At 41.4% G+C, this 26,772-nt stretch overlaps 2 protein-coding genes across 2 annotated transcripts in view; one reads left to right on the top strand and one right to left on the bottom strand.

The window, feature by feature from the left end:
• Positions 1 to 422: 422 nt before the first annotated feature.
• LOC118547504 (olfactory receptor 2B8-like) overlaps positions 423 to 26,772 on the bottom strand; it is an 87,883-nt gene continuing 61,533 nt past the window's right edge. The window contains exons 2-4 of the mRNA XM_078055822.1: positions 21,501 to 21,621; positions 8,765 to 8,820; positions 423 to 1,849 (exon numbers count right to left, since the gene is read on the bottom strand). Of these exons, the coding sequence (XP_077911948.1) occupies positions 891 to 1,829 (939 nt within the window). The 5' untranslated portion in view covers positions 1,830 to 1,849; positions 8,765 to 8,820; positions 21,501 to 21,621 and the 3' untranslated portion in view covers positions 423 to 890. The remainder of the gene's footprint in view (positions 1,850 to 8,764; positions 8,821 to 21,500; positions 21,622 to 26,772) is intronic.
• On the top strand, positions 25,566 to 26,541 carry LOC118547508 (putative olfactory receptor 1F12P). The gene has a single exon (XM_036111044.1). The coding sequence runs from the start codon at positions 25,600 to 25,602 to the stop codon at positions 26,539 to 26,541; it is 942 nt and encodes a 313-aa protein (XP_035966937.1). The 5' UTR covers positions 25,566 to 25,599.

Genomic DNA, 26,772 nt, shown 5'->3' on the forward strand with positions numbered 1-26,772 from the left:
GATTCAATTGTTCTGGGCTGTTTATATTCATTACCTAATTCAGAATTGTATGACAATAATTCAAACTGAGACGGCTATTTGTAAAGTTTAGACACATGGAGATGTTTAATAATTAATATATATTTTATTTCTTCTTCAAATTTCCTGCTAGTGAATCTGGTAAGCTCCAGAGAACATGGGATTTCCTGGGAATAAGAGGTATTTTCCTTTTTTTTTTTATAATATGTTCCTGCATTCAAATTATGTGGGGATTTGGCAGGTTTGAGATACAAAAGCATTGATCAGTTGATGCCTGGATCAAAGAAATTATTAAATGGTATGAAGAGAAGATTTAAATATACTTCATCAGGATTGATGTTAGCAGGATTTTCTTTGAACTAAAGATTTCTTTTCCTCGCAGTTGCCCACCTATTTCTTTGAAAAAGCTGTGATACAGTCAACCTATGGACCTCTTAATAGAGCCATGATCACAATGCAAGAATGACATGCCTCCAACAAATTGCTAAAAATGCTAAAATGTTAATGCTTATTACAGTGTTTTAGTGGCTTGTATTCTTAGTTTCCCTATGCCTTTATGATATGTTCCTGAATGTCTTCTTCTAAGTAGAAATGAAACTATGTTTCTATATTGGGGGGAAATAAGAAAAACCGGTGGAGCTTTTTAAAATAACAATATGATGCAGGTGCTCTGGGGACACTAAGGCAGCATCTCTGGAGGCCGCATGAGTCTATGGACTTAGATTTTGAGCACTCACTTGCATAAAAGAATCAGGTAAGGAAAGTCCCTTGAGAGTTGTCAGAGGAAACTTTGGATGACATGGAGGGGGGGACACAATCATCTTAAGTGCTCTGGCATTCAACATCTTCCATCAAAGGGTCTTTCTGCCCAGTCATCTGGAGCCATGGCCCCTCCAAAGCACCTTCTTCATTGCTCCCGTCACATCCTTGTTCCTCAGTGTATATATGACAGGGTTGACCATGGGGGTGACGATGGTGTAGAACAGAGAAATGAACTTGCCCTGATCCTGGGAGTAGTTGTTGCTGGGCTGGAGGTAAGCATAGATGGCCGTGCCATAGAACAGGGAGACCACTGTGATGTGGGACCCACATGTCCCAAACACTTTCCTCTGCCCTGCAGATGACTTTATTCTTAAGACTGCCCTGACAATCCAACCATAGGAGAAGATGATTAATGCCACAGGTATGAGGAGAATGATCACACTGACGAAGAACATCTCAGATTCATACACAGTGGTGTCAACACAGGCAAGCTTGAGCAGTGGGGGGATCTCACAAAAGAAATGGTCTATTTTATTTCTCCCACAAAGTGGTACAATGAAGATGAGCATTGTCTGCAATGAGGAGTTGGCAAAACCAAGAGACCACGATGCAGAAGCCATGAGGGCACAGAGACGGGGGTGCATGATCACTGTGTACTGCAGGGGCCTGCAGATGGCTGCATAGCGGTCCAATGCCATGACCCCTAAGAGAATGCATTCTGTGCATCCCAACCCTAGGGAAATGAAGAGCTGAGCCACACAGCCACCAAAGGAGATAGACTTGTCTGCTCCCTTGAGATGAACCAGGAGCTGCGGGACAGTGCTGGTCGTGTAACACAGGTCCAGAAAGCTTAGGTTGGAGAGGAAAAAGTACATGGGAGTCTGAAGATGTGGGTCCAGGTGGGACAAGGCAATGATGGTGGTGTTTCCCAGCAGAGTGAACAGATAGAAGACCAGAAGAACCACAAAGAGGACTAGCTCCAGTTGAGGCCGATCAGAGAAACCCAGCAGGATAAACCCAGTGAAAGAACTGCCATTTTTCTGTTCCATCCTCTGTTATCACATGTTTCCTGCAGGATCAAGCATTTAGCAATTTTTAAAAGAAATCTTTAAATAATAAACCATTGTTGGGGAATGGATCTATCATGTTAGAGACAGGGCCGTGGGATTTTATCAGTAACTATTTAAATAAATGATGTACTGAGGGGGGAAAGGATGGTGGAGGAGTAGGGGACCCTATTCCAACCAGTACCCCAAATTATATTATCCATAAGGACTAAGAAGTCAGGTGAGAAAAGATAAAACTCTGGCGAGATGATCTTGTACAAATGATTTGCTGCTTTATAGGATTATATATGTATGTGTGTATACATATATCTAAAAGAATGCTGAATGACTACCAATCTAACAGGTATAATAACAAATATGATTTTAGGTTGAAAATAAAATAACAGGCAAAGCAGATGCCCACTAATAAAAAAGAATGTGATTGTCTCTGAATGTTACAATTGCTTCTGGTGCCTTGCTGGAGAGCACAAGGGAGGGAACTAGAATACTCATGTCATAGTTTTACTTTTTATCCTTTTTATCCTACTTTTATTTTTCTTTCTCATTCCATTCAGGAAAATTATTATCATTTAGTAATACTGCATATGAGAAAGATCAGGCTGTGCATTGCATTCTCCCATCGATTCTCCAGAGTATGTTCTCCTGATTGGGTCACTATTTTCCCTTCCTCCTCCCCTCCTCAGCATCCAACCATCTCCAATCTCTGGGCACCACCACAGAACACATCTTCCAGGAGAAAGAGTATGTCTAGACTAAGGTTAATAAGAAATTACATTTCATTTCCTTCTTACCACATTTTAAAAATTGTGTAATTAGACTAACCATCATCTATGTGTAGGTAAGCATCAAACTACTGAATGGAGTAAGAAACATTGATTCCTCTAAGACAAACTATCTATATAATACTGGCTGGAAGTATGAAACACATCCGTTCTAGGTACAGGTGCACAGAATGGTGTCCCTACTAAATATCATGATGTGATATATAGAAAAATCAAGTTACAAATCCATACATAAATTATTACTTTGCATATAAAGACTAAGTAATTGAAAAAACCACATGTTACATAGAGAGAGAGAAAAATGTTATTAGGTAGGATAACAATAATTAGATTCTACAAAACAAAAGAAGACGGCATTCTAAGTAATAATTACCATCAAAAAAAGAATATAATGGGAAATGACATCTCACAAAAATACATTTTTACAATAATAATTAAGAGAACAGGCATCAAATGAAAGAAGTTAAATGCTTAATACCAGCACACATAAGATGATAGAGCAATTACCGTAAGTGTTCAATGCTGACATATAAATCTAAAAATTTAATGGAAGAATACATATTTCCATAAACTAGATGTTTAGTATGCAAACTACACATTGTAAAGACCAAAGATCTCAAGACAATGTCTATATTGAAGATATTTCAAATACGTAACATTCACTGATATATTTCACATACAAACCCTGCCCTATCCAGTTCCTGAATGAATCCTGAAATAGTGCAGGCAAAGTTTCTACAGCCTCAGGGCTACAACTGAATCACTATTGCTTTAATGATGCATCTGGCTCATAGGTCTGAGGTGACCTCAGATATTTCAGAACAGTCCCCTCTATATGAATTGCATCAGATTTAGTCCTGCCTTGACATTGGCAGCCTTTTGTCTACCCCATGAGTCTGTCACTGGCTGTGAGCTGCCCCCACCCTGTTCCTGAGACCACCTGGCAAAGTGGTTCCCTTTCACTTGAGGGCAAATTTCTGAAGAAGAGAATGGCTGTGAACCTTGCAGCCCATATTCCTAACACATAGGGAGTGGATTGGATCAGCAGCCAGGTAGAGAGCATCTGAGCAGGTCATCAACAGCATTCATACAAGAGTCCATTCAGGATCCTGGGCAAGGATAGAAGGATGGAACCCAGTGTACCTTACACATCACCTCAGTGCAATCACACACACACACACACACACACAGAACTTGTCATTTGCCTAATTCATCAATTAAACACTCAGGATTCTTCCTACCTTTTGTCTTCAGATTGGTATTTGTACTCACTTGAATGATCACCATTTCTTATTAAAATAATGTCAAAATAGAGAAGCACTGACACAATATTCACAAAATGGAACTTCTGTTGTATTTACAACATAGTATATTTAAAACTCCATAATATTTTATATTTTAGATATTTTAGTAACTCCTAAGGGAGAAAATGACCATTTAGAAACTATAAATACTGACAATGAGTTTTATGTATAGAGAAAAAATACCATCTAATTTCACAGACAATAAGGACCAAGAGAAAGCATGGAAGCATATAGTCTAATACTTTTACACATATGCATACTCTCTTATTCTACTACTGAAGGACATATTTTATTACCATTAAATATGCATATTTAAATTATTTTCCCCATATGCATCCTGAATGTACTACAGTAGAATGAAATGTGTGGGAACAACTTGGTGGAGTCTCTAATGAACAACTAAATTTAGTTCTTATATTTGGTGAATTTCCATGGTCTGTTCCTTTAGACAATGGACCATATATGCAAACCAATACAGCTTTTCTGTTTCAAGAACAATTGCAACTGAAAATAAACTAACTTCCAATTCCTAAAGCAACACAGCAACCAAGTGTCATTTCACTCACCTTTGTTCACCCTCTCTGTGGGTTCCAAGCTATTTCCCTACCTCCTTTCCAAGTCACTGCCTACAGACAGTAATGGGGATTGGCCCTTGGACATGTAGAATCAGTTGCATGCAGTAAATGCAAAGGTTGACTATACCAGCACTGGGTTATCCACAGATTTTTCCTAAGCGAAAGGATGTTTTCTCACGATAACTTCACGAGTCTTCAGGTGGACAGAGATCAACACTTTGCCTCTAGGAGGTAGGAGGTGAAGTCCCTTGCAAACTCTCACTATGGTTTCCCGAATACGATGACCTGCCTGTATGACAGGGAGACCCTTATGAGCACAGGAGAGGGTGCTGTGACGCTCAGCTGTGGCTGGGCTGGCACTGAGAACCAAATGTGTTTCCCTGGCTGACGTCTCTGGGGAGCAGATGCCCACACTGTTAATGAGCCCCTGTCACTGAGCGGTCCAGAGATGGCAGTCCTCAGGGAGAAGGATGATCAAGGACAAAGCCTGAGGAGACCTCATCTGTCTCTTTTGTTATTTCATATATTTCACAGAGGACAAATAACTCCCTAGATCTCCCCAACCACCTTGTTCACATCTATGAATGACCTACATGTTTTACAAAACACTTAAGAGTTTTTTTGTCACAATTGCCCAAATATTTACATCTAAATATATAAGTAAGAGTCTATTCAGTTACTTAATTTTAATGTAAATATGTAAATAAATTCTTAATTTCATTCATAACCATCATATATATGGGATCACAGAGCTAATATTTAGGCAATTCTTATCTTTACCATGAATATAAAGGAGGCAACCAAATTCTACCAAACTTCTAATGTGGCAAAGGAAAAAAAAAAACTCAAATCCTCTAAAACACTCTTCAGTTTATATCCACAGGTTTTAATGATGTACTCAAGGGCGCCTGGGTGGCTCAGTTGGTTAAGCGACTGCCTTCAGCTCAGGTCATGATCCTGGAGTCCTGGGATCGAGTCCCACATCAGGCTCCCAGCTCAGCGGGGAGCCTGCTTCTCCCTCTGACCTTCTCCCCTCTGATGCTGTCTCTCTCTCTCGCTCTCTAATACATAAATAAATAAAATCTTTAAAAAAAAATGATGTACTCAAACAATTTTTATAAAAATTATCTGTGTTTTGGGGATCTGGGTTGCTCAGTCAGTTAAGCATCTGCCTTTGGCTCAGGTCATGATCTCAGGGTCCTGGAATTGAGCTCCACATCAGGCCCCCTGCTCGGCAGGGAGTCTGCTTCTCCCTCTACCTCTGCCCCTCCCCTTTCTCATGTTTGCTCTCTCTAAAATAAATCAGTAAAATCTTTAAAAAACATTATCTGTGTTTTTAATAAAACATACATGGTTTATTTAAATTCAACCAGTCTTTGCATTTAAGTTCCAAATGATTTTGACTTTACCAGGTTAATTAAAATAATCACTACAGAAAGATAGAAGGAAGTTGATGGGTGGTTTGTGGCTATTTCTCGTAGGTCCATAAGTTTCAATTTCATTTATCATGTTCAACCAGAAGAGATAAACTACTTCCTGCTAAAAATGTTCTTAGATTTGAATTTTCTCAGTTATTCCCAAAGCAGTTAGATTCCCTCCTGGGAGTTAGAGGGAGAATTGGCAAACTCTATAGCCAGGGTGTCCTTTGAAGAGGGAGGGAATCACAGTCCTGCTATTACCTGCTATCACACTTTGCATCCCCCTGGCAGCCTTACACGCTCAAATGGCTTTGATAATAGTGTGGCCTTATCTAGTAATGCTGACCCACACTTACATCCTAGATTCAATATTATCTAGGATAACGCTCAGGCACCTACTCCAAGATACGCATATAAGAACGGCCAACAGCAGCATTGTTTGTATTAATGGAAACTAGAAACAATCCAAATGCTTATAATGGTAAACTAGGTAAATTGTGCCCTGTTATTATAAAAGAGTACTCTACAACAATATGAATAAACCTTAGCTAAACAGGGACACCTCGATGGCTCACTCCCTTAAGGATCTGACTCTTGATCTCAGGGTCATGAGTTCAAGCTCTGTGCTGGGCTCCACGCTGGGTGTGGAGCCTGCTAAAGAACATCAGCTAAACAAATAGAAGTGTTTTTCACACAAAGTGCTGAGCAAATGATGCAAGTTACAAAGTAATCCTTCCCTCTACATAAAGCTCAAAAACAAGTAAAACAAATTATTCTTTATGAATTCAAATATGGGTAAGACTATATAGTTAGAGTAAAAAATTATAGTAAAAACTGAAAATGATATCAAAAGGCTGATTATAACAAAGTCAAGATCAAAATAGAGAGAAAGGTATGAAGTTGAGTAGACTCTGAGGTTCTGTCCAGGTTCTAGTGAAGGGTGTCAATATCATGACCATTCACTTTTCCATGATTCTTTAAATTAAACAATTTATATGTCAGTCAATTTATATGTCATATTTTTATATGACAGTGTTATACCCAGTATTATACCTATGACAGTAAGAAAGCAAGAAACAAAGACACTATATAAAAATAATATAAATGATGAAGAGTATTTTTTAAAAGGATGAAAGTGGCTGATAAAATCACCTTTGAAAAAGCTAACTTTAGACAAAAAAGATACACTATCAAGGACTTGTAAGGAATCACACACGTGGACTACAATGAATACCTATCAAAATAAGATTTTACAGAAAAGCAACATAATTGAAAAAGGAAGCAGCAGGAATGTTTCTCCAGCAGAAGCCTGGACACCATCCTCTCTGCAAAGCTGCAATTGTGAGGACAGTCTTTCATCTCAAAGATCCAAATTGCCACCAGCTCAGTACATTCTCCAACAGGCTACTTCTGGTCTCTGAATTGTTCCCAGCTCTCTGATCTTCTTCCTCATTACTTGTCCTCCATCTGAGGGAAGCAGTGGGAATAGCACAACCTTCCTACTAAGTGAGATCCCACCGCCCCTGCACTGCTGCCCTGTGTTGGGATCTGTGGTTACCACTGGATAAACAGATGAAGAGCCTAAGTGGGGAACGTGAAAAGGAAAAGCCTCCAAGAAAAGGGAAAGAGACAGACGACAAATCTAAAAGGACAAATGACAAAAGCTGAAAGAGACAGGACATACATACAGAGATTCCAGTTACACAGAAAACAGAGAATACTCCCTAAAAGTGAAAACAGGAGGAAAATGACAGAATGACAGAGAAAACAACGAAATGATGGGCAATAGAATTCTCAAGGTACAAAAAGCTCAGAATGGATTGAAATCATAACAAGTGAGGTAAAATACAGTGCCAGACTGCAGAGCAAGCATCTTTTTTAATTATTCCATACTCAGAGGTAGTTCACTTATAGAAGGAACTTTCACACACATGCCCATCTTACACAAAGGGTAGGACATCGTGCATAGGGTCACCTGTATTTCCATCCAGAGTCAGTGGTAACAAACGTGCTCGCTCCCTGTTCAACATACCACACAGTCCCTCACCCTCTTCTGCACAAGGCATGACTCTGAGGCTTTCATGGAAACATTCTCCCAGTCTGGAGCTGAGTATTCCACTGCCCCTGTGGGGTTCTTGAAGGATGCTCCCAAACTATTTCATCTTGGTGGGAATTTTCTGGAACCTAAAGCAACTGGGTATAGTGATTGTGATGAGGATATAACTGAGAGCACTAGAAGCCCAAACGTGTGGAAAGAGGCCATAAATCACTGGGTACATTTTCCCTTATCCGCTCCCTCCCACTCCCAAACACACAATCATGTACATGTGCACAAGATACATGCATTAGGAAGTTTCCAAAATTGGGAAGCTTCTTTGAATACTTGACCACTGAACAAATCCCTGCTCAGGCTGCTGAATATACAAGGAAACCTAAAACAGTTTGAGCCAACTTCTATTTTCATACATTAAAATTCTTTTAACTTTGGCCATTTGGGGACCAACCCTATAATTCTTGTGTAATTAAATTCTCTACATTATTAACACCTTAACATTATAAATTATAAACATAAAGTTTGTAATCACAGTGAGGAGATCTTGGAATGCTCAGCATGCTGACTAAAACATTAAGAACAGTTGATCACTGACTTTTGGTAACCGTTAGTCTCTACCTGGTAAGAGTAGGGGCTTATTAAAAGCAATTTTAAAATATCCCAAAGTTCCATGGAAAGAACATAATTTTGAGTCTGTATGTCTAGGTCCACATTTTGGCCCCATTATTTAAAACTGTGACATTTCAAGAAAAGAATTTAACCTCCCTGTTCCAGAGTGTGCTCACCTGTACATAATGGTCTCTGAAGACAATGACAATGTTGATAATGTCGACTCTTGGTGCTATGGGAAATAAATAATATAGAGAATGTGAAAATTCCTAATAAATTAGAAAGCACAACATAAATGCAAAGAACTAATAGTTCTGACTGAAGTCACACTTTTTCTGCAGTGCATTTTCCCAGTCACCCTGCATTGAGCTATGTTATCGGCCACTCTCTGCTTGAAATGGTCTTCATGAAACTATTCAGCCTAGATATACTCACTTGGCAGCAACCATTACAATTCTGGTTCTTTTAAAACTCTATGTCCTTTACCTTTAGTTCTCTTTTTAGCCATTTCCCCCTTTAAAAATGATGATACTTCAACTGAACCACCAAAGAATAATTGTCAAAGGGTATCAAGCTCTGAGTCCTCTCTCCAAGTAGAATCTTACACCGTCCATTGTGAATCCTGACATATCTACATGGATATTTACAGTTAATATGTCTCCCCCACCAAAAGTGGCTGTATTCATTTCCTGGGGCTGACATAAAAAGTACCACACACTGCGGACTTAAACAAGACACTTACTCTCTTCATGGTTCTGGAGGCGAGTCCAAAATCAGGTGTCATCCAGGACACCCTCTCTTGGAAGGTTCTAAAGGAGAATGTGTTCTATGCCTTTCTCTTAGCTTATAGTGTTGTCAGCAATCCTTAGTGCTTGTTTTGTTTTTTTCTTTCTTTCTTTGTTTTTAGAGAGGGAGAGAAGGGAGGGGAGGAACAGTGGTAGAGGGAGAGAATCTTAAGGAAGAACCATGCCCAGCACAGAGCCTATGCGGGACTCGATCTCACAACCCTGAGATCATGACCTGAGCTGAAATCAAGCCTCGAATGTCTAACTGGCTGAGCCATGGTGCCCCAATCCTTGGCATTCTTTGACTTATAGATTCATCGTTGTTCCAATCTTTGTCTCTGTGGTCACCTGGTGTTCTCCTTGTATCTGTGTCTGTGTCTGTTTTCCCTTCTTATAAGGACATTGAACATTTTGGATTAAAGCCCACCTTCATCATGCATGACCTCATTTAAATTCGATTACATGTGCAAAGACTCTATTTTCAAATAAAGTCACATTCACATACACCAGGTGTTGGGACATGAACATATCTTTGGGGGAGGGCATGATTCAACCCAAAACAGGAGCTTTTCCTTTTGGCTTCTCCACTTCTAAAAAAGGGATCAACTGACCTCTCAGTCACCAGGACTGGCATCCTGGTTACCCTGATAATTCCTCTATAGTCACTCATTATATGCTGTCCTGTCTCAGGCTGCCCTCAAGCTCCATATCCTGATCCAGGTTTAAACTCAGAATTCATGATGGAAGATACAGTTTCCCACGTAATAGCTGTGTGATATCAGGAAAAGCCCCTACCTTCTCTGTACTGATTCTTTGTCCAGAAATTGAGGGGATTTACAGAAAAACCTCCTAAAATTCTTTCCAACTTGGAAAATTGTAACTTCTTTTTTTAATGTTTTTATTTGAGTACAGTTGACACATAATGGTACCTTAGTTTCAGGTGTACAACATAGTGACTCAGTTTATCTATACGTTATGCTGTGCTCACAAGTGTAGCTACCATCTGTCACCACACAACCACCATACGATGTTATTACAATGTCACCGATCATATTCCCTGTGCTGTGCCTTTTATTATCTTTACTTATTCATTCCATAACTGGAAGCCTGTACCTCCCACTCCCCTTCACCCATTTTGCTCACCCTCCCAAACCCCTTCACCCTGGAAACCATCAGTTTGTTCTCTGTATTTATAGGTGTGATTCTGCTTTTAGTTTTATTTATTTGTTTTGTTTTTGAGATTCCACATATAAGTGAGATCATATGGTATTTGTCTTTCTCTGTCCGATTTATTTCACTTAGCATAATACCCTCTACATCCATCTATGTTGTTGCAATGGCACAATTTCATCATTTTTATGGCTGAGTAATGATATTTATATATCACATCTTCCTTATCCATTGTTTATTAATGGACACTTAGATTGCTTCTGGATCTTAGCTATTACAAATAATGCTGCAATAAACATGGAGTACATATATCTTTTCAAATTAGTATTTTTGTTTTCTTTGGGTAAATACACAGTGGTATAATTATTGGATCATATGGTATTTCTATTTTTAACTTTTTGAGGAACTTCTATACTGCTTTCCACAGTGACTGCACCACTTTGCATTCCCACCAACAGTGCACAAGTGTTCAAAAAAAGTTGTAACTTCTCCTAAGTGTATTTATTTATTCCTCACCTACCAGGTTGAATTAATTATGTAACCAATGCCTTTAAAAAACAAATGAGATTGCCAAAAATCAAACAGAACAAAGTCTCATTAAAATAAAAGGAACAGGGGCACCTGGGTGGCTCATTCGTTAAGCGTCTGCCTTCGGCTCAGGTCATGATCCCAGGGTCCTGGGATCGAGCCCTGCATCGGGCTCCCTGCTCCACAGGAAGCCTGCTTCTTCCTCTCCCACTCCCCCTGCTTGTGTTACCTCTCTTGCTGTGTCTCTCTCTGTCAAATAAATAAAATCTTAAAAATAAAAAATAAAATTAAAAAAAACAAACAAACCTGGGGGCACTTGATTGGCTCAGTTGGTAGAGCATGCAACTCCTGATCTCAGAGTTATAACTTCAAGCCCCATATTGGACAGAGAGATTACTTAAAACAAACAAATAAAAACTGAATAATTACTGGGCAAATTCAACCCAAGGAGAAGTTCTGGATCTTACTGGAAGGAGGAAAGAGAGGTGGGAAGTCATTGCCTTTATCGTCCCAGATCCTCTGTCAGTGCTCTGCACATAATGGATATCCAATACAGTTTTCTTTGAGTGGTTGATTAATTTATCAGATAATAAAAAATCAAAAATTGATAGCCATATCCCAGAAGAAGAGAGAAGGTAATTTGAATACGAATGAAGAAATGAAGGGTTTCATCAAGGACAAAATAAGTGTTTATATATATGAAATAAAATTGTTTTGTTAATTGGAATAGATTTTTTTATATAAAAAATGAAGTAACAATAAGGAGGCATATATCTAGGAAACATATCTAAAAGCTTAGTTGAGGGGAAGGAAAGATGGCGGAGGAGTAGGGGACCCTATTTCAACCGGTCCCCGGAATTGAGCTGGATATCCACCAGACCACTCTGAGCACCCACGAAACCAGCCTGAGATGCAAGAAGATCTGGATCTCTACAAACAGAATATCGCAGGCGGTTGGTTTTGAGGTATGAAGCGGAGAGCCGTGATTCTGCGGGCAGATATCGGAGGATAAACGGCGGCGGGAGGGAGCCTGGCCATGGGGATCCTACACCGCCGGTGAGTGACAGCCTAATGCGCTGCGGACGGGCACAGACTCACAGACCAGTAGCGTCGGGAAAGAACTTTAGGGCAGCCCCCGGGGTGGAAAACCAGACCGGCGGGGTTGCCTGAACGAACTGGGAGCGGCTGGTGGTTTTAGAAGCACAAAGGGCGAGACGTGCCCCGACCTGGAGGCAGGACTGGGGGCGCTGCGGAGGGGCGCACAACCCAGGCCGCTGCAGTTTATAGCAGCACAGACAGAAACGGAGACGGTGTGGCCTGGAGAGCTCACTGAAGAACAGACTGCGATCTCTCTGCTCTGAGGCAGAGGGTTGGAAATGTTCTCTTCTGCTCTGACTCGTGGAAGAGAAGTGGAAAGCCGCCAGGGAAAGTCGCCAGAGAACAAAAGCCCCAAAAACTGATTCCCGCTGAGCCCATCCCCCGCCACAGGGGCGCAGGGCAACTCCAGCAGAACAGGGTTGCCTGAGTAACATCGCGGCAGGCCCCTCCCGCATAAGACAGGCTGGGAAAACAAGAGGCCAGCCACCCTAAGGTCCCAAGAAAACAGGTGCATCTTGCTTGGGTTCTGGTCAGTAATTTGGACTCTATACATTCCCTCAAACACCCATCAACAGAATGACTAGGAGGAGGAGCCCCCAAAATAGAAAAGACTCAGAGATTATGACTTATGCTACAGATTTACAAATGGATGCAGATATAACCAAGATGTCGGAGATGGAATTCAGGCTAGCAATTGTGAAGACAATGGCTAGAATGGAGAAATCAATTAATGGCAACATAGAGTCTCTAAGGGCAGAAATGAAAGCTGAATTGGCAGAACTTAAAAATGCTATCAATGAGATCCAATCCAATCCAGATAATCTAACAGCTAGGGTAACTGAGACAGAAGAGAGAATAAGCGACCTGGAAGACAATATAATAGATAAAAAGGGAAAAGAGGAGGCCAGGGAAAAACAACTCAGAATCCATGAAAATAGAATCAGAGAAATAAATGACACCATGAGGCGTTCCAATGTCAGAATAATTGGAATCCCGGAGGGGGAGTGGAGAGAGAGAGAGAGGACTAGAAGATGTATTTGAGCAAATCGTAGCTGAGAATGTTCCTAATCTGGGGAATGAAACAAACATTTGAGTCCTAGAGGCAAAGAGGACCCCTCCCAAGATCAAGGAAAACAGGCCAACACCCCGGCATGTAATAGTAAAACTTGCAAATCTTAGAACCAAGGAAACCATCTTAAGGGCAGTTAGGGGGAAGAGATTCCTTATGTACAGAGGGAGGAACATCAGAATAACGTCAGACCTATCCAGAGACCTGGCAAGCCAGAAAGGACTGGCAAGACATATTCAGGGTACTAAATGAGAAGAACATACAACCAACAATACTTTATCCAGCAAGGCTGTCATTTAGAATGGATGGAGAGATGCAGAGCTTCCATGACCAGCAGAAACTGAAAGAATATGTGACCACTAAGCCAGTCCTGCAAGAAATATTAAGGGGGGTTCTATAAAAGGAGGAAGACCCCAAGAGTGATCTACAACAGAAATTTACAGGGACAATCTATAAAAACAACGTCTTCACAGGCAACATGATGACAATTAATTCATATCTTTCAATAATCACTCTCAACGTGAATGGCCTAAACGCTCCCATAAAACGGCACAGGGTTGCAGATTGGATAAAAAGACAGGACCCATCCATATGCTGTCTACAAGAGACTCATTTTGAACCTAAAGATACATCCAGACTGAAAGTGAAGGGATGGAGATCCATCTTCCATGCCAGCGGACCTCAAAAGAAAGCTGGGGTAGCAATTCTTATATCAGAAAAATTAGATTTTTTTTTTTAAAGATTTATTTATTTATTTGAGAGAGCGAGAATGAGAGAGAGAGAGAGAGTACATGAGAGGGGGTAGGGTCAGAGGGAGAAGCAGGCTCCTCGCTGAGCAGGGAGCCCGATGCGGGACTCGATCCTGGGACTCCGGGATCATGACCTGAGCCGAAGGCAGTCGCTTAACCAACTGAGCCACCCAGGCGTCCTGGAAAAATTAGATTTTAAACTAAAGTCTGTAATAAGAGACACAGAAGGACACTATATCATTCTTAAAGGGTCTATCCAACAAGAAGATCTAACAATTGTAAATATCTATGCCCCCAACATGGGAGCAGCCATCTACATAAGCCAACTGTTAACCAAAATAAAGAGTCATATTGATAACAATACGTTAATTGTAGAAGACCTCAATACTCCACTCTCAGCAATGGACAGATCATCTAAGCAGAAGATCAACAAGGAAACAAGAGCTTTGAATGATACATTGGACCAGATGGACCTCATAGATATTTACAGACCATTTCACCCTAAAACAACAGAATACTCATTCTTGAGCGCACATGGAACTTTCTCCAGAATAGACCACATATTGGGTCACAGATCAGGTCTCAACTGATACCAAAAGATTGAGATTATTCCCTGCATATTCTCAGACCACAATGCTCTAAAACTGGAACTCAATCACAAGAAAAAATTTGGCAGAAATTCAAACACTTGGAAGCTAAAGACCACTCTGCTCAAGAATGTTTGGGTCAACCAGGAAATCAAAGAAGAACTTAAACAATTCATGGAAATCAATGAGAACAAAAACACATCAGTCCAAAACCTATGGGATACTGCAAAGGTGGTCCTAAGGGGGAAATACATAGCCATCCAAGCCTCACTCAAAAAAATAGAAAAATCCCGAATTCACCAACTAACTCTACACCTTAAAGAACTAGAGAAAAAGCAACAAATGATGCCTAAGCCACGCATTAGAAGAGAAATAATTAAAATTAGAGCAGAAATCAATGAATTAGAAACCAGAAACACAGTAGAGCAGATCAACGAAACTAGAAGTTTGTTCTTTGAAAGAATTAATAAGATCGATAAACCACTGGCCAGACTTATCCAAAGGAAAGAGAAAGGACCCAAATTAATAAAATTATGAATGAAAGGGGAGAGGTCACGACTAACACCAAGGAAATAGAAACAATTATTAGAAATTATTATCAACAACTATATGTCAATAAACTGAGCAATCTGGATGAAATGGAGGCCTTCCTGGAAACCTATAAGCTGCCAAGGCTGAAACAGGAAGAAATTGACAGCCTGAATAGGCCAATAACCAGTAACGAGATTGAAGCAGTGATCAAAAACCTCCCAAAAAACAAGAGTCCAGGGCCTGATGGATTCCCTGGGAAATTCTACCAAACATTCAAAGAAGAAATAATACCTATTCTACTGAAGCTGTTTCAAAAAATAGAAACAGAAGGAAAACTTCCAAACTCATTCTATGAGGCCAGCATTACCTTAATTCCCAAACCAGGCAAAGACCCCATCAAAAAAGAGAATTTCAGACCGATATCCCTGATGAATACGGATTCCAAAATCCTCAACAAAATCCTAGCTAATAGGATCCAACAATACATTAAAAGGATCATCCACCACGACCAAGTGGGATTTATCCACGGGATGCAAGGGTGGTTCAACATTCGCAAAACACTCAATGTGATAGAACACATTAATAAGAGGAGGGAGAAGAACCATATGGTCCTCTCAATTGATGCAGAGAAAGCATTTGACAAAATACAACATCCTTTCCTGATTAAAACTCTTCAGAGTATAGGGATAGAGGGAACATTCCTCAAGTTCATAAAATCCATCTATGAAAAACCCACAGCGAATATCATCCTCAATGGGGAAAAGCTGAGAGCCTTTCCCTTAAGATCAGGAACACGTCAAGGGTGCCCACTCTCACCACTGTTGTTCAACATAGTACTAGAAGTCCTAGCAACAGCAATCAGACAACAAAAAGAAATAAAAGGGATTCAAATTGGCAAAGAAGAAGTCAAACTCTCTCTTTTCGCAGACGACATGATACTTTATGTGGAAAACCCAAAAGACTCCACCCCCAAATTACTAGAACTCATCCAGCAATTCAGTAATGTGGCAGGATACAAAATCAATGCACAGAAATCAGTTGCTTTCTTATACACTAACAACGCAACTGTAGAAAGAGAAATTAGAGAAACGATTCCATTTACAATAGCACCAAAAACCATAAGATACCTCGGAATAAACCTAACCAAAGAGATAAAGGATCTATACTCTAGGAACTACAAAACGCTCATGAAAGAAATTGAAGAAGACACAAAAAGATGGAAAAATATTCCATGCTCATGGATCGGAAGAATAAACATTGTTAAAATGTCTATGCTACCCAGAGCAATCTATACCTTCAATGCCATCCCAATCAAAATTCCAATGACATTGGGCGCCTGGGTGGCTCAGTTGGTTAAGCGACTGCCTTCGGCTCAGGTCATGATCCTGGAGTCCTGGGATCGAGTCCCGCATTGGGCTCCCTGCTCAGCAGGGGGTCTGCTTCTCCCTCTGACCCTCTTCCCTCTTGTGCTCTCTGTCTCTCATTCTCTCTCTAATAAATAAATAAAATCTTAAAAAAAAAAAAATTCCAATGACATTTTTCAAAGTGCTGGAACAAACAATCCTAAAATTTGTATGGAATCAGAAAAGACCCCGAATCGCCAAGGAAATGTTGAAAAAGAAAAACAAAGCTGGGGGCATCACATTGCCCGATTTCAAGCTATATTACAAAGCTGTGATCACCAAGACGGCATGGTACTGGCACAAAAACAGACATATAGACCAATGGAACAGAATAGAGAACCCAGATACGGACCCTCAACTCTATGGTCAAATAATCTTTGACAAAGCAGGAAAAAACATGCAATGAAAAAAAGACAGTCTCTTCAATAAATGGTGCTGGGAAAATTGGACAGCCACATGCAGAAGAATGAAACTCGACCATTCTCTAACACCATTCACAAAGATAAACTCAAAGTGGATGAAAGACTTCAATGTGAGACAGGAATCCATCAAAATCCTAGAGGAGAACATAGGCAGTAACCTCTCTGACATTGGCCACAGCAACTTCTTTCAAGATACATCTCCAAAGGCTAGTGAAACAAAAGCAAAAATGAACTTTTGGGACTTCATCAAGATAAAAAGCTTCTGCACAGCAAAGGAAACAGTCAACAAAACAAAGAGGCAACCCACAGAATGGGAGAAGATATTTGCAAATGACACTACAGATAAAGGGCTGGGATCCAAGATCTATAAAGAACTTCTCAAACTCAACACCCAAAAAACAAATAATCAAGTCAAAAAGTGGGCAGAAGATATAAAAAGACACTTCTCTGAAGAAGACATATAAATGGCCAACAGACACATGAAAAAATGTTCATCATCATTAGCCATCAGGGAAATCCAAATCAAAACCACACTGAGATACCACCTTACACCAGTTAGAATGGCTAAAATGGACAGGGAAAGAAACAACAAATGTTGGAGAGGTTGTGGAGAAAGGGGAACCCTCTTACACTGTTGGTGGGAATGCAAGTTGGTACAGCCACTTTGGAAAACAGTGTGGAGGTTCCTCAAAAATTTAAAAATAGAGCTACCCTATGACCCAGCAATTGCACTCCTGGGTATTTACCCCAAAGACACAGATGTAGTGAAAAGAAGGGCCATATGCACCCCAATGTTCATAGCAGCCATGTCCGCAATAGCCAAACTGTGGAAAGAGCCGAGATGCCCTTCAACAGATGAATGGATAAAGAAGATGTGGTCCATATATACAATGGAATATTACTCAGCCATCAGAAAGGATGAATACCCAACTTTTACATCAACATGGATGGGACTGGAGGAGATTATGCTAAATGAAATAAGTCAAGCAGAGAAAGTCAATTATCATATGGTTTCACTTATTTGTGGAACATAAGGAATAGCATTGAGGACACTAGGAGAAGGAAGGGAAAAATGAGGTGGGGGGGGAATTGGAGGGAGAGATGAACCATGAGAGACTATGGACTCTGAGAAACAAACAGGGTGTTAGAGGGGAGGGGGGAGGGGGAATTGGTTAGCCTGGGGATGGGTATTAAGGAGGGCACGTACTGTGTGGAGCACTGGGTGTTATATGAAAACAATGGATCGTGGATCACCACATCAAAAACCAGTGATGTATTGTATGGTGACTAACATAACATAATAAAATTAAAATAATAATAATAATAAATAAATAAATAAATAAATAATAAAAGCTTAGTTGATGTCTAATTAAATGCCTTGTGGGGGTGCCTGGGTGGCTCAGTCAGTTAAGCATCTGCCTTCAGCTCAGGTCATGATTTCATGATTCCAGGATCCTGGGATCAAGCCTCACATTGGGCTTCCGGCTCAGCGGGGAGCCTGTTTCTCCCTTCTCTCTGCCCCTCCCCCCTGCTCGTGCATGCTCTCTCTCTCTCTCAAATTAATAAATAAAATCTTAAAAAATAAAACTGCTCTAAAGTTGCTCTAAAGTGGAATTATTAAGTCAATAGATTTGAAATATTCCAAAGTGTTTGTTGCAGGAGAAATGTGATTATCTGACCCAGAATACCAACACGTGGTACATTAGCTAAGAAATCTGAAGAAACAAGACACCGGACTAGCATTTTCAACCAAATACCATCAGCACCATTACTTCATGCTCCGCTTCCATCATTAGGTCTAATGAGCTGAGAACTCTGGAAATGATTGTCCTTTTCATTTGCAGGAACTTAGACAACAAAGGTGCCCACCAGCCTTCCACATGTGCAAGCACATCTGGGCCAGAGCTGGCCACCCTCATGCATGGAGGCAAGCATCAGACAGTCCAATAGGAGAGCCTTTTAGCTCCTATTAGGGATCATCTTTACAATGGCAGAACATGTGCTTTGAAAAGTAGAGCTTAAAATCTTGGACATTGTATATCACACAACATAAGAACACCGTGAAAGAGTAGGAGGCAGACAGGCTAGAGGCCTCGGGACCTCAGGAACAACACTGTGGTGTGTTCCCTGAGTTGTCCTCTTCCCTCTCATGTGACAGGACTGACTGGGTGCTGGAGAAGCACCAGAAACACCAATGGGCACAGACCAAAGAAAAGCATCAAGAAAGACCTCGTCTCTCTAGCCAAAGGACTTAGAAAAGCAAAAAACTTTTGGACACTAACCACTGTATTCCAGAAAAGCCTGTGGCCCCTTTCCCACCCCGCCAACTCCAAGCTGGTGTGATTTCATGGCAGCCTGCTGGAGATGCGCAAATGTCGTCAGCACCCAGGAGTAACGTGGCCACAGCGCCCCACTGCCGTCAGTGAAGGTTCTGTGGGGAGGAGTAAGGAGGCACCATGCCCCTCCCAGCAGAGCCCTGGTGGGTTTACACTCCTGGGTCCCACAGGGCTGAAGCAAACAGAAACAGTTCCTAACTGGCTGCCCCCCCCGCCCCCGCCCCCAGAGCAGCAAACTGAAACACCCAGATATTCTGTGAAAGAAGCCAATTTTCAGATCTTCATAGCTGCACTGGAGTGGGGGGAGGGGTTCTAAATGAACGCCCACCTAGGGGCCAGCTGCAAGCCTTTCCAAAGGCCTGGAGGCCGACAGGCACCATCTCCGCGGTGCACCTGTGGGCCTCTGTGAAAGGAGCTTGCGCACACGTCTGACACTCGGCTAGTGTGGCTGCTGCCCGGGGACACATTCCTCAGGGCCGTGCTCTGGTGGCCAGTGGGGCTTGTGTTCCTAGGTTTGACAGGACAGTAGCAAAACAAAGACAACTCTCCACCAGCAGTGCAGACGGAGCTGCCAGATATGCCATCCTCCCTTGAAAGAGGTATGTTTATAAACTTTAAAAGCTGCCGTCCGATGGGCCACCTTCCAATCAGCCTACATCAAGGAGTTGCCTGAGAGCCTCCCTTTTGGGACACGAACAGGTCTTGGCAAATCCTCCGATACTGGGAGCCACTTAGAACAAAATGGAGCAGAAATGTCCCACAGATGTTGACCAGCTACACCACTGCCTGAGAGCAAGGCTGAGAGAGAGACGGAGACAGAGGTGGAGGTGGAAGCACACAAGGGACCTTCTTTAAGCCACTACATTTTCAGGGTCTTTTGTTATGGCAGCTTATCCTTTAATTTACCTAATGAGTTTTCCACTGACTTCTCTGGATTTTCCTCCCAACTGCATTTAGACTCCAACCCTCCACTGCCCAATCATTAAATGTTGAAGTGCCTCCAACCTTGGTCTTAGGTGTTCTTCTTTCTCTAAAATCTCTCCCCATGAGATCTCCATCCTTATGACTGCAAATGTCTATGACATGCAATAACGCCAAAATCCCTGTTTATAATCAAGATCATTTCTATAGGCCCCCAGATTCTGTGTCTCAGCCGCGGCTTTCCCAGAAAACAGAACTTGAAACAAAGGCTTGTGTGCAAGTACTTAGTGCAGAATGTGATTCAGCATCAGAGTAAAAGAAGGGGAGCAGCACAGGGAAGAAAAGTGGGTTTGTCATCACGTGTGCCACCAGTGTGAGTAACTGGGTGCTTGGTCACATGTATTCCCCTGAAATAGGTCTTAGGAGATATCCCAAGACGAAAGAAAGGAGAAATATTTACCCATCAGCTCCATTCCCCATTTCACTGCATGCCGTCCTAACTAAGCGTCTCCCTATCCTCTACCAGGGTGTTGGAGTATTAGAAGAGCTGTAGAGGCCCAAGCTGCACCCAAATAAAAATAGAGCTCACAGAGCTAACTACTGCAGCAGTGGTTGAAATTAGAAAAACGTGAGGCCCCGAAGATCTCAGGTGGTACTCAGGAGGTTCCTGAAACAGGCCACCCCTGACAACATTAAGACCCCTTGTGTCTAAGCAAACAGGGTCCCCTGCAAGGTGGCTGCCAGCACAATCTCTATAAAATCTTTTTTTTTTTTTTTTTAAAGTAGGCTCCACACTGGGCCTACTGATCAAGAGTCAGATGCTTAACCGACTGAGCCACCCAGGCACCCCACGATCTTTATAAACTCTTAGTGCAAGAGATTTAGCAGAGCACCAGACTGGTTCAGTAGGTGATCTCACGGTTGTGGGTTCCAGCCCCACTTTGGGTGTAGAGATTACTTAAAAATAAAATCTTTAAAAAGAGAGAGAGATTTAGTAAAAATGCTACAATCTCACTGCTGAAAGCTGTTCAGAAGCTTTTGACCAAAAGTAGATTTGATTTATCTTCAGCTGTCACTTTAGCCTGTGTTGTTTGCCTGGAATGGTGGTCCAGACATTATCCTTAAGGGAACTATACCATTACTTGTCTTCCTCTTATGTAGTCATGGCTGCTGTAATTCCACATTCACACCCAGGCTCCAGATATACTCATTCCTTACCTTATGTGTAGCATCCACATGATCTACACAGTCATCTACATGATAATCAAGGTCAGTCATCCTCCACCAGTATCATAACCCCTTTCTTCACTTACTGGTCTAGTGGCATGAGGGTCCCAGAGTGGCCATAACGTAGTCATAGCTTCAAGTTCAGTGAAACCCCTCTTGTGTTTCCTGATGGAAACATTCTCTTCCTTAGAATCATATATGGCTGACCTAGAGATAAAGGGATGAGAAACACAAACTCTAAAGCCATATCATTTGGAGAAATGGTTAATTAATTAATTAATTAATTATATAATATGTATATATAGATATATATTTCATATATAGATATATATTTTATATATATAGATATATGTTATAGATAGATGATGATAGATAGATAGATTAGATAGATAGATAGATAGATAGATAGATAGATAGATAGATAGATGATAGATAGATAGATAGATCCTACTTTCATCTTTGGTTGATTGCAAAACTGCCCACAATTTTGCCCTCGTTCCTGAATCTATGTCTTTTTGCCATGTGACTTTGAAGCTCTTCCACCAAGAGGCAGAGTCTTTCCCCATTCTTTGAAACTGGGTTGGTCTTGTGACTTGCATTGGCCAACAGAATGCAGTAGAAGTGACATTGTGCCAGTTTTAAGCCTAGACTTCAAGATGCCTTTCATGGTTTTACTCTCTCAGAAAACTGCCCCTACCATATGAACCACCCGGGCCATCCTCTGGAGGATGAGAGATCACATTGAGCAGACAGGTGTCATCCCAGCTATGGCCATTCTAGAACACTAAGCCCTAAATGAACCCAGATGCTACCTGCAGGCATTTGAATGAGTCTAGCCAAGGCCAGAAGAACTACCCAGCTGAGCCTAGCCCAAATTGCTGACTCATATAATTGTGAGATAAATAATGGTTGGTGTTTTAAGCTTCTAAGTTTTAGAGTGGTTTGTTATATAGAAAAAGCTAACATACGCACACCGTTTGGCATCTAGACACATAGGTTGTAGCACTGGGGACACACTACCATAGATGGTTATTTTTCCATGCAATATACCATCCTGGAATATGGCATCCCCAAACTTCTGGGTGTTATCCCCAAGCTGACATATTAGCTGAGGCTTTACAAGGCTATTTCACTGTTATATCAGGCTGAGTGCTTTGTGGGATGGAGTACATGATAAAACCAGTGAATCCTGACCATATGCCCATTGTCTCATCTTCTTTGCCAAAAAAATGGGCCCTCCTATCTCAGGCAACATTGATAAATCAAGCATTCAGAAGCCCAAGGATGGTGTTGTTGACAGAGTGCTGCAATCAGGGAAGACAAATCCTATATTTAGAGAATAAGTCAACTCATTTGTTTTTGGTGTAATGTTTGATATTTGTTGTTTTGGAGCCTCTTGGAAGGTGAAGGGGGAGATGTGTGTTACAAACCTTCCTGGGAGCCTGGAACAATTTCTAGATCTTTTAATTCCTTGAATCTCCCTGGAGGATTATCTGCCAGGTACATTATCCCTAGGGTTGCAATTGGGAAACCCACAAAGGGGATAAAGTAATTGTTACCAGAGTTGAGGAAGCTTGGCAAGATTGGGTTCTCAAGCACTGCAAAGAAGCTATAAACTCTAGTGCTGGCGAGTCCTGAGGTCACTCCAACTCTCACCACACTGGATACATCTGCCCCAAGAAGTATCCCATCCCTCAACCTTGTACATCCTGGAGGAGGGGCAACATTCCCTTTTTAAAAATTTTCCCATTACCCTTGAGACTTAGAAGCTAAAGTCTCTTCTCAGAAGATTCCTGATATGAGGATCTGGTAAGTGTGCTGGAAAGTGAGCAGATCTGAGAAGAATGGAAGAAGCAACTCTTTAAAAAAAAAAAGATTATTTATTTATTTGACAGAGCGACAGAAAGAGAGAACAAAAGCAGGGGGAACAGCAGAGGCAGAGGGAGAAACAGGCTCCCCGCTGAGCAGAGAGCCTGATGTGGGGCTCAATCCCAGGACCCTGAGATCATGACCCAAGCCAAAGGCAGACACATAACCGACTGAGCCACCCAGGTGCCCCGGAAGCAAGTCTTTAGATAAGTAAGACAAACTCAGGTTCTACTCACGGCCACCAGGCATTGTGCCTAATACCATTTGTGGACTGAATGAATGAATTGATTAATAAGTGGAAGCCCTCCCTGTGAAGGTGTTAAATCCTAGATTCAGTAGTGGCTTAGTGAAGAGTGGACGAGATTTCAAATCAATTAACTCAGGTCCTGGCTCTGCTAACACTCAGTGTCTCTATAATGAGGATATGTGACCTATATTATAGAGGTGTTAGGAGGATTAGCAAACTATGAGAAAATTTAGTGTGGCATCAAGTACTTGATAGTGGTAAGCCTTGTCTTTATAGTTTTTCTTTGTGAAAATTTTATTATTTTTACACAATTTCAGAATTTACTCAGCTGGTTTCATGTAATTTCCATTGTTTTATCATGTTTCTAGAATGAAATCATTTGGTTGATAGAAAAGTGGAGGGGAGAGGTCTTTAGTGTTACCACTGCCCCACCCTCATGCACTGATGAAATCAATAAAACCTATGGTTACACATCCAGAGTATTTTCACATGCCCATAACTCCTTCTTTATGTCTCCTATAGATTATTAAAAAGCTCTTTCTGTTCCCTCCAGAGTACTTGTTTTCTGGAATATTTCTTTTGTACATTCTCTGTAAATGAATTTTTCAATATTCTGATCAGTTCTTTAACAGAATCATATAAAAAGCTTAGGATAACAGTTAACAATAGGCTTGGGCCAAAATGAGAGAATACTAGAAAGATATGTATTAGCAGTTGAAAGAGTTGGGTAAATGAGGACCGAAATGCCAATGGGCATGAACCTGGCCCATGCTAGGAAAAAAGAGAAGAAATCTGTGTCTTCAGAACAGAGTTTAGGAAGACTTGCTAGGTCAGGAAGGTCAAAGGTGCAAAGGTGAGAGGGGAAAATAAGTAGGGGATATCCTTTTAGATGGACAAATCAATTAACAAAGAAGTCAGAGCTGAAGTAGAGTGCTATGTGACTCTCCCCTTTTCCTGAAAATCTACTTTAATCTTCCCTCTCTGCAGGCAGGTTTCCTGTTATTCAGTCCACATAGCATGAAGTGGCAAGAGCCCAAATTCTAAATTTTTATATCTCCTCTGTCCAAGAACTAAGCCACTTCACCTGGCCATTTCCCCCACTATCTCCAAAGCTCCTGGAGTGTCAGGGTAGAGACTTTGATGGAAGAAGAGAGAAGACTACAGGGGCTGTTTTCTCTTGGGAGTTTCTCTTTAAGTAGATGTGAAGGATCTACACACTAGTAGCAACTGTCAAGGCAGAGAGGCATTCTACAACATATGTGTAAAGTGGAGAAAGGCGTGCACTTTGCATCCACAGAATCCAGGGCTCATTCAAATTTGCGTGTAGAATGCCTTTCATACTTCTGTTATTTGATCACTGGAAAAATAATCCAACAGAGTTCCTCCATTTCCTTCAGTTTCTGTCACCAGACTCTCCACTGCTTTGGCTAAGATACAATTTTTAAATATTTTCCTATGTTGCTCATAGTCTTCATGTAAACTATTTTTGAGAGGCTTAATTTTTTATACTTGTCAAGCATGTTACTGTATTTTTCTTTTGAATCTTAAAAAGCTAAGACGGTTTACCTTCTTCTTATAAATCCTAAATGGTAAATGTCTGACTGGTTTCCAAGCAGGATGGTTCATAGGATGTTGGATAAACATCTTGGAAAATTTTTCTCCTTTAAATCTCAAAGTTTGGCTTAGAGTCACTTAGTGTGTCAGACTCATGGACATGTTCCAACACACCACTGGCAGCCAGGCAGCCACACGAAGTGCAGAATGTACAAGAGCCACTATAGACATCACACATAGGAAGAGGGGAGAGGTACAGAGGTCCCTTGGACGTCCTGGTGAGGTGCCGTTCCAGTAAGGGAGGATAAATAAAAAGTCGACTGATGAAATGGAAGGACATACCCATGGTCAGTGAAGCTCAGGACAGAGTACCAGAGAGGAGGCAGGATGGCCTAGAGAAAATATTTAGTAAATGAGACAAGACTAGGTGAATAGACAAAAAATAAAAAGGGAAAAAAATTTTTTCTGTCAAAAATATTTCATCCTCTTTGTTTTCATGCAGATATATCCATGCAATGGAAAAAGGAAACCAAACCAGTGTCTCCGAATTTCTCCTCTTGGGCTTCTCAAGTTGGCCAGAGCGACAGGCTCTCCTCTTTGTACTTTTCCTGTGTCTCTACTTAACAGGGCTGTTTGGAAACTTGCTCATCTTGCTGGCTATTGTCTCAGACCGCCGCCTCCACACACCCATGTATTTTTTCCTTGCCAATCTGTCTGTGGTAGACCTCTGCCTTCCTTCATCTACCGTCCCCAAGATGCTGCTGAACATCCAAGCACAGACTCAGACCATCTCCTATCCTGGATGCCTGGCTCAGATGTATTTCTGTATGATGTTTGCCAACATGGACAATTTCCTTCTCACAGTAATGGCATATGACCGCTATGTGGCTATCTGTCACCCTTTGCACTACTACACCATTATGACTCAGCTCCTTTGTGCCTCTCTGGTGTCTGTGTCTTGGGTCTTTGCCACTTTGAATCCCCTCCTGCACACCCTTATGCTCACCCGTCTGCACTTCTGCTCTAACAACATCATCCACCATTTCTTCTGTGATATCAACTCTCTCCTCCCCCTCTCCTGTTCGGACACCAGTATCAATCAGTTCATAGTTCTGGCTGCAGTGGGGCTGATCTTCATGGTACCTTCAGGGTGTATCATGGCATCCTACAGCCTCATCATCTCTGCTGTGATGAAAATCCCTTCTGCCCAAGGAAAACTCAAGGCTTTCTCCACCTGTGGATCTCACCTTGCCTTGGTCATTCTTTTCTATGGTGCAATCACAGGAGTCTATATGAGCCCCTCATCCAACCATTCATCTGAAAAAGACTCAGCCACATCATTGGTCTTCATGGTCGTAGCCCCTATGTTGAATCCCTTCATATACAGTCTAAGGAACAGTGAGCTGAAGGGGGCATTAAAGAAGGCTGTGGGCCAGACCAAAACCTTCTCCCAGTGATTTGTACTGACTGAAAGGCGTTCAACAGGAGACAAATCCTCATCAGGTCATCATTTTCATTCTAGTCATAGTTACAAAGCTGTTACCAAATACCTAACTAAACTTGGCAATGACCTAAATTTGCTACCTTATCACAGGCCTTATCTATTTGAGCTCCTGAAGATATTATTGTTGTGGGCAAACATGTATAGATAATATTCCTGAAAATACAGAAGGAACATGAAATCAACA

Source organism: Halichoerus grypus, chromosome 9 (genome assembly GCF_964656455.1).
Source record: "Halichoerus grypus chromosome 9, mHalGry1.hap1.1, whole genome shotgun sequence".
In the NCBI taxonomy this organism is placed as follows: Eukaryota; Metazoa; Chordata; class Mammalia; order Carnivora; family Phocidae; genus Halichoerus; species Halichoerus grypus.

Coding starts and splice junctions, on each gene's coding strand:
- LOC118547508 (XM_036111044.1), top strand. CDS start 25,600: ATGGAAAAAGGAAACCAAACCAGTGTCTCCGAATTTCTCCTCTTGGGC.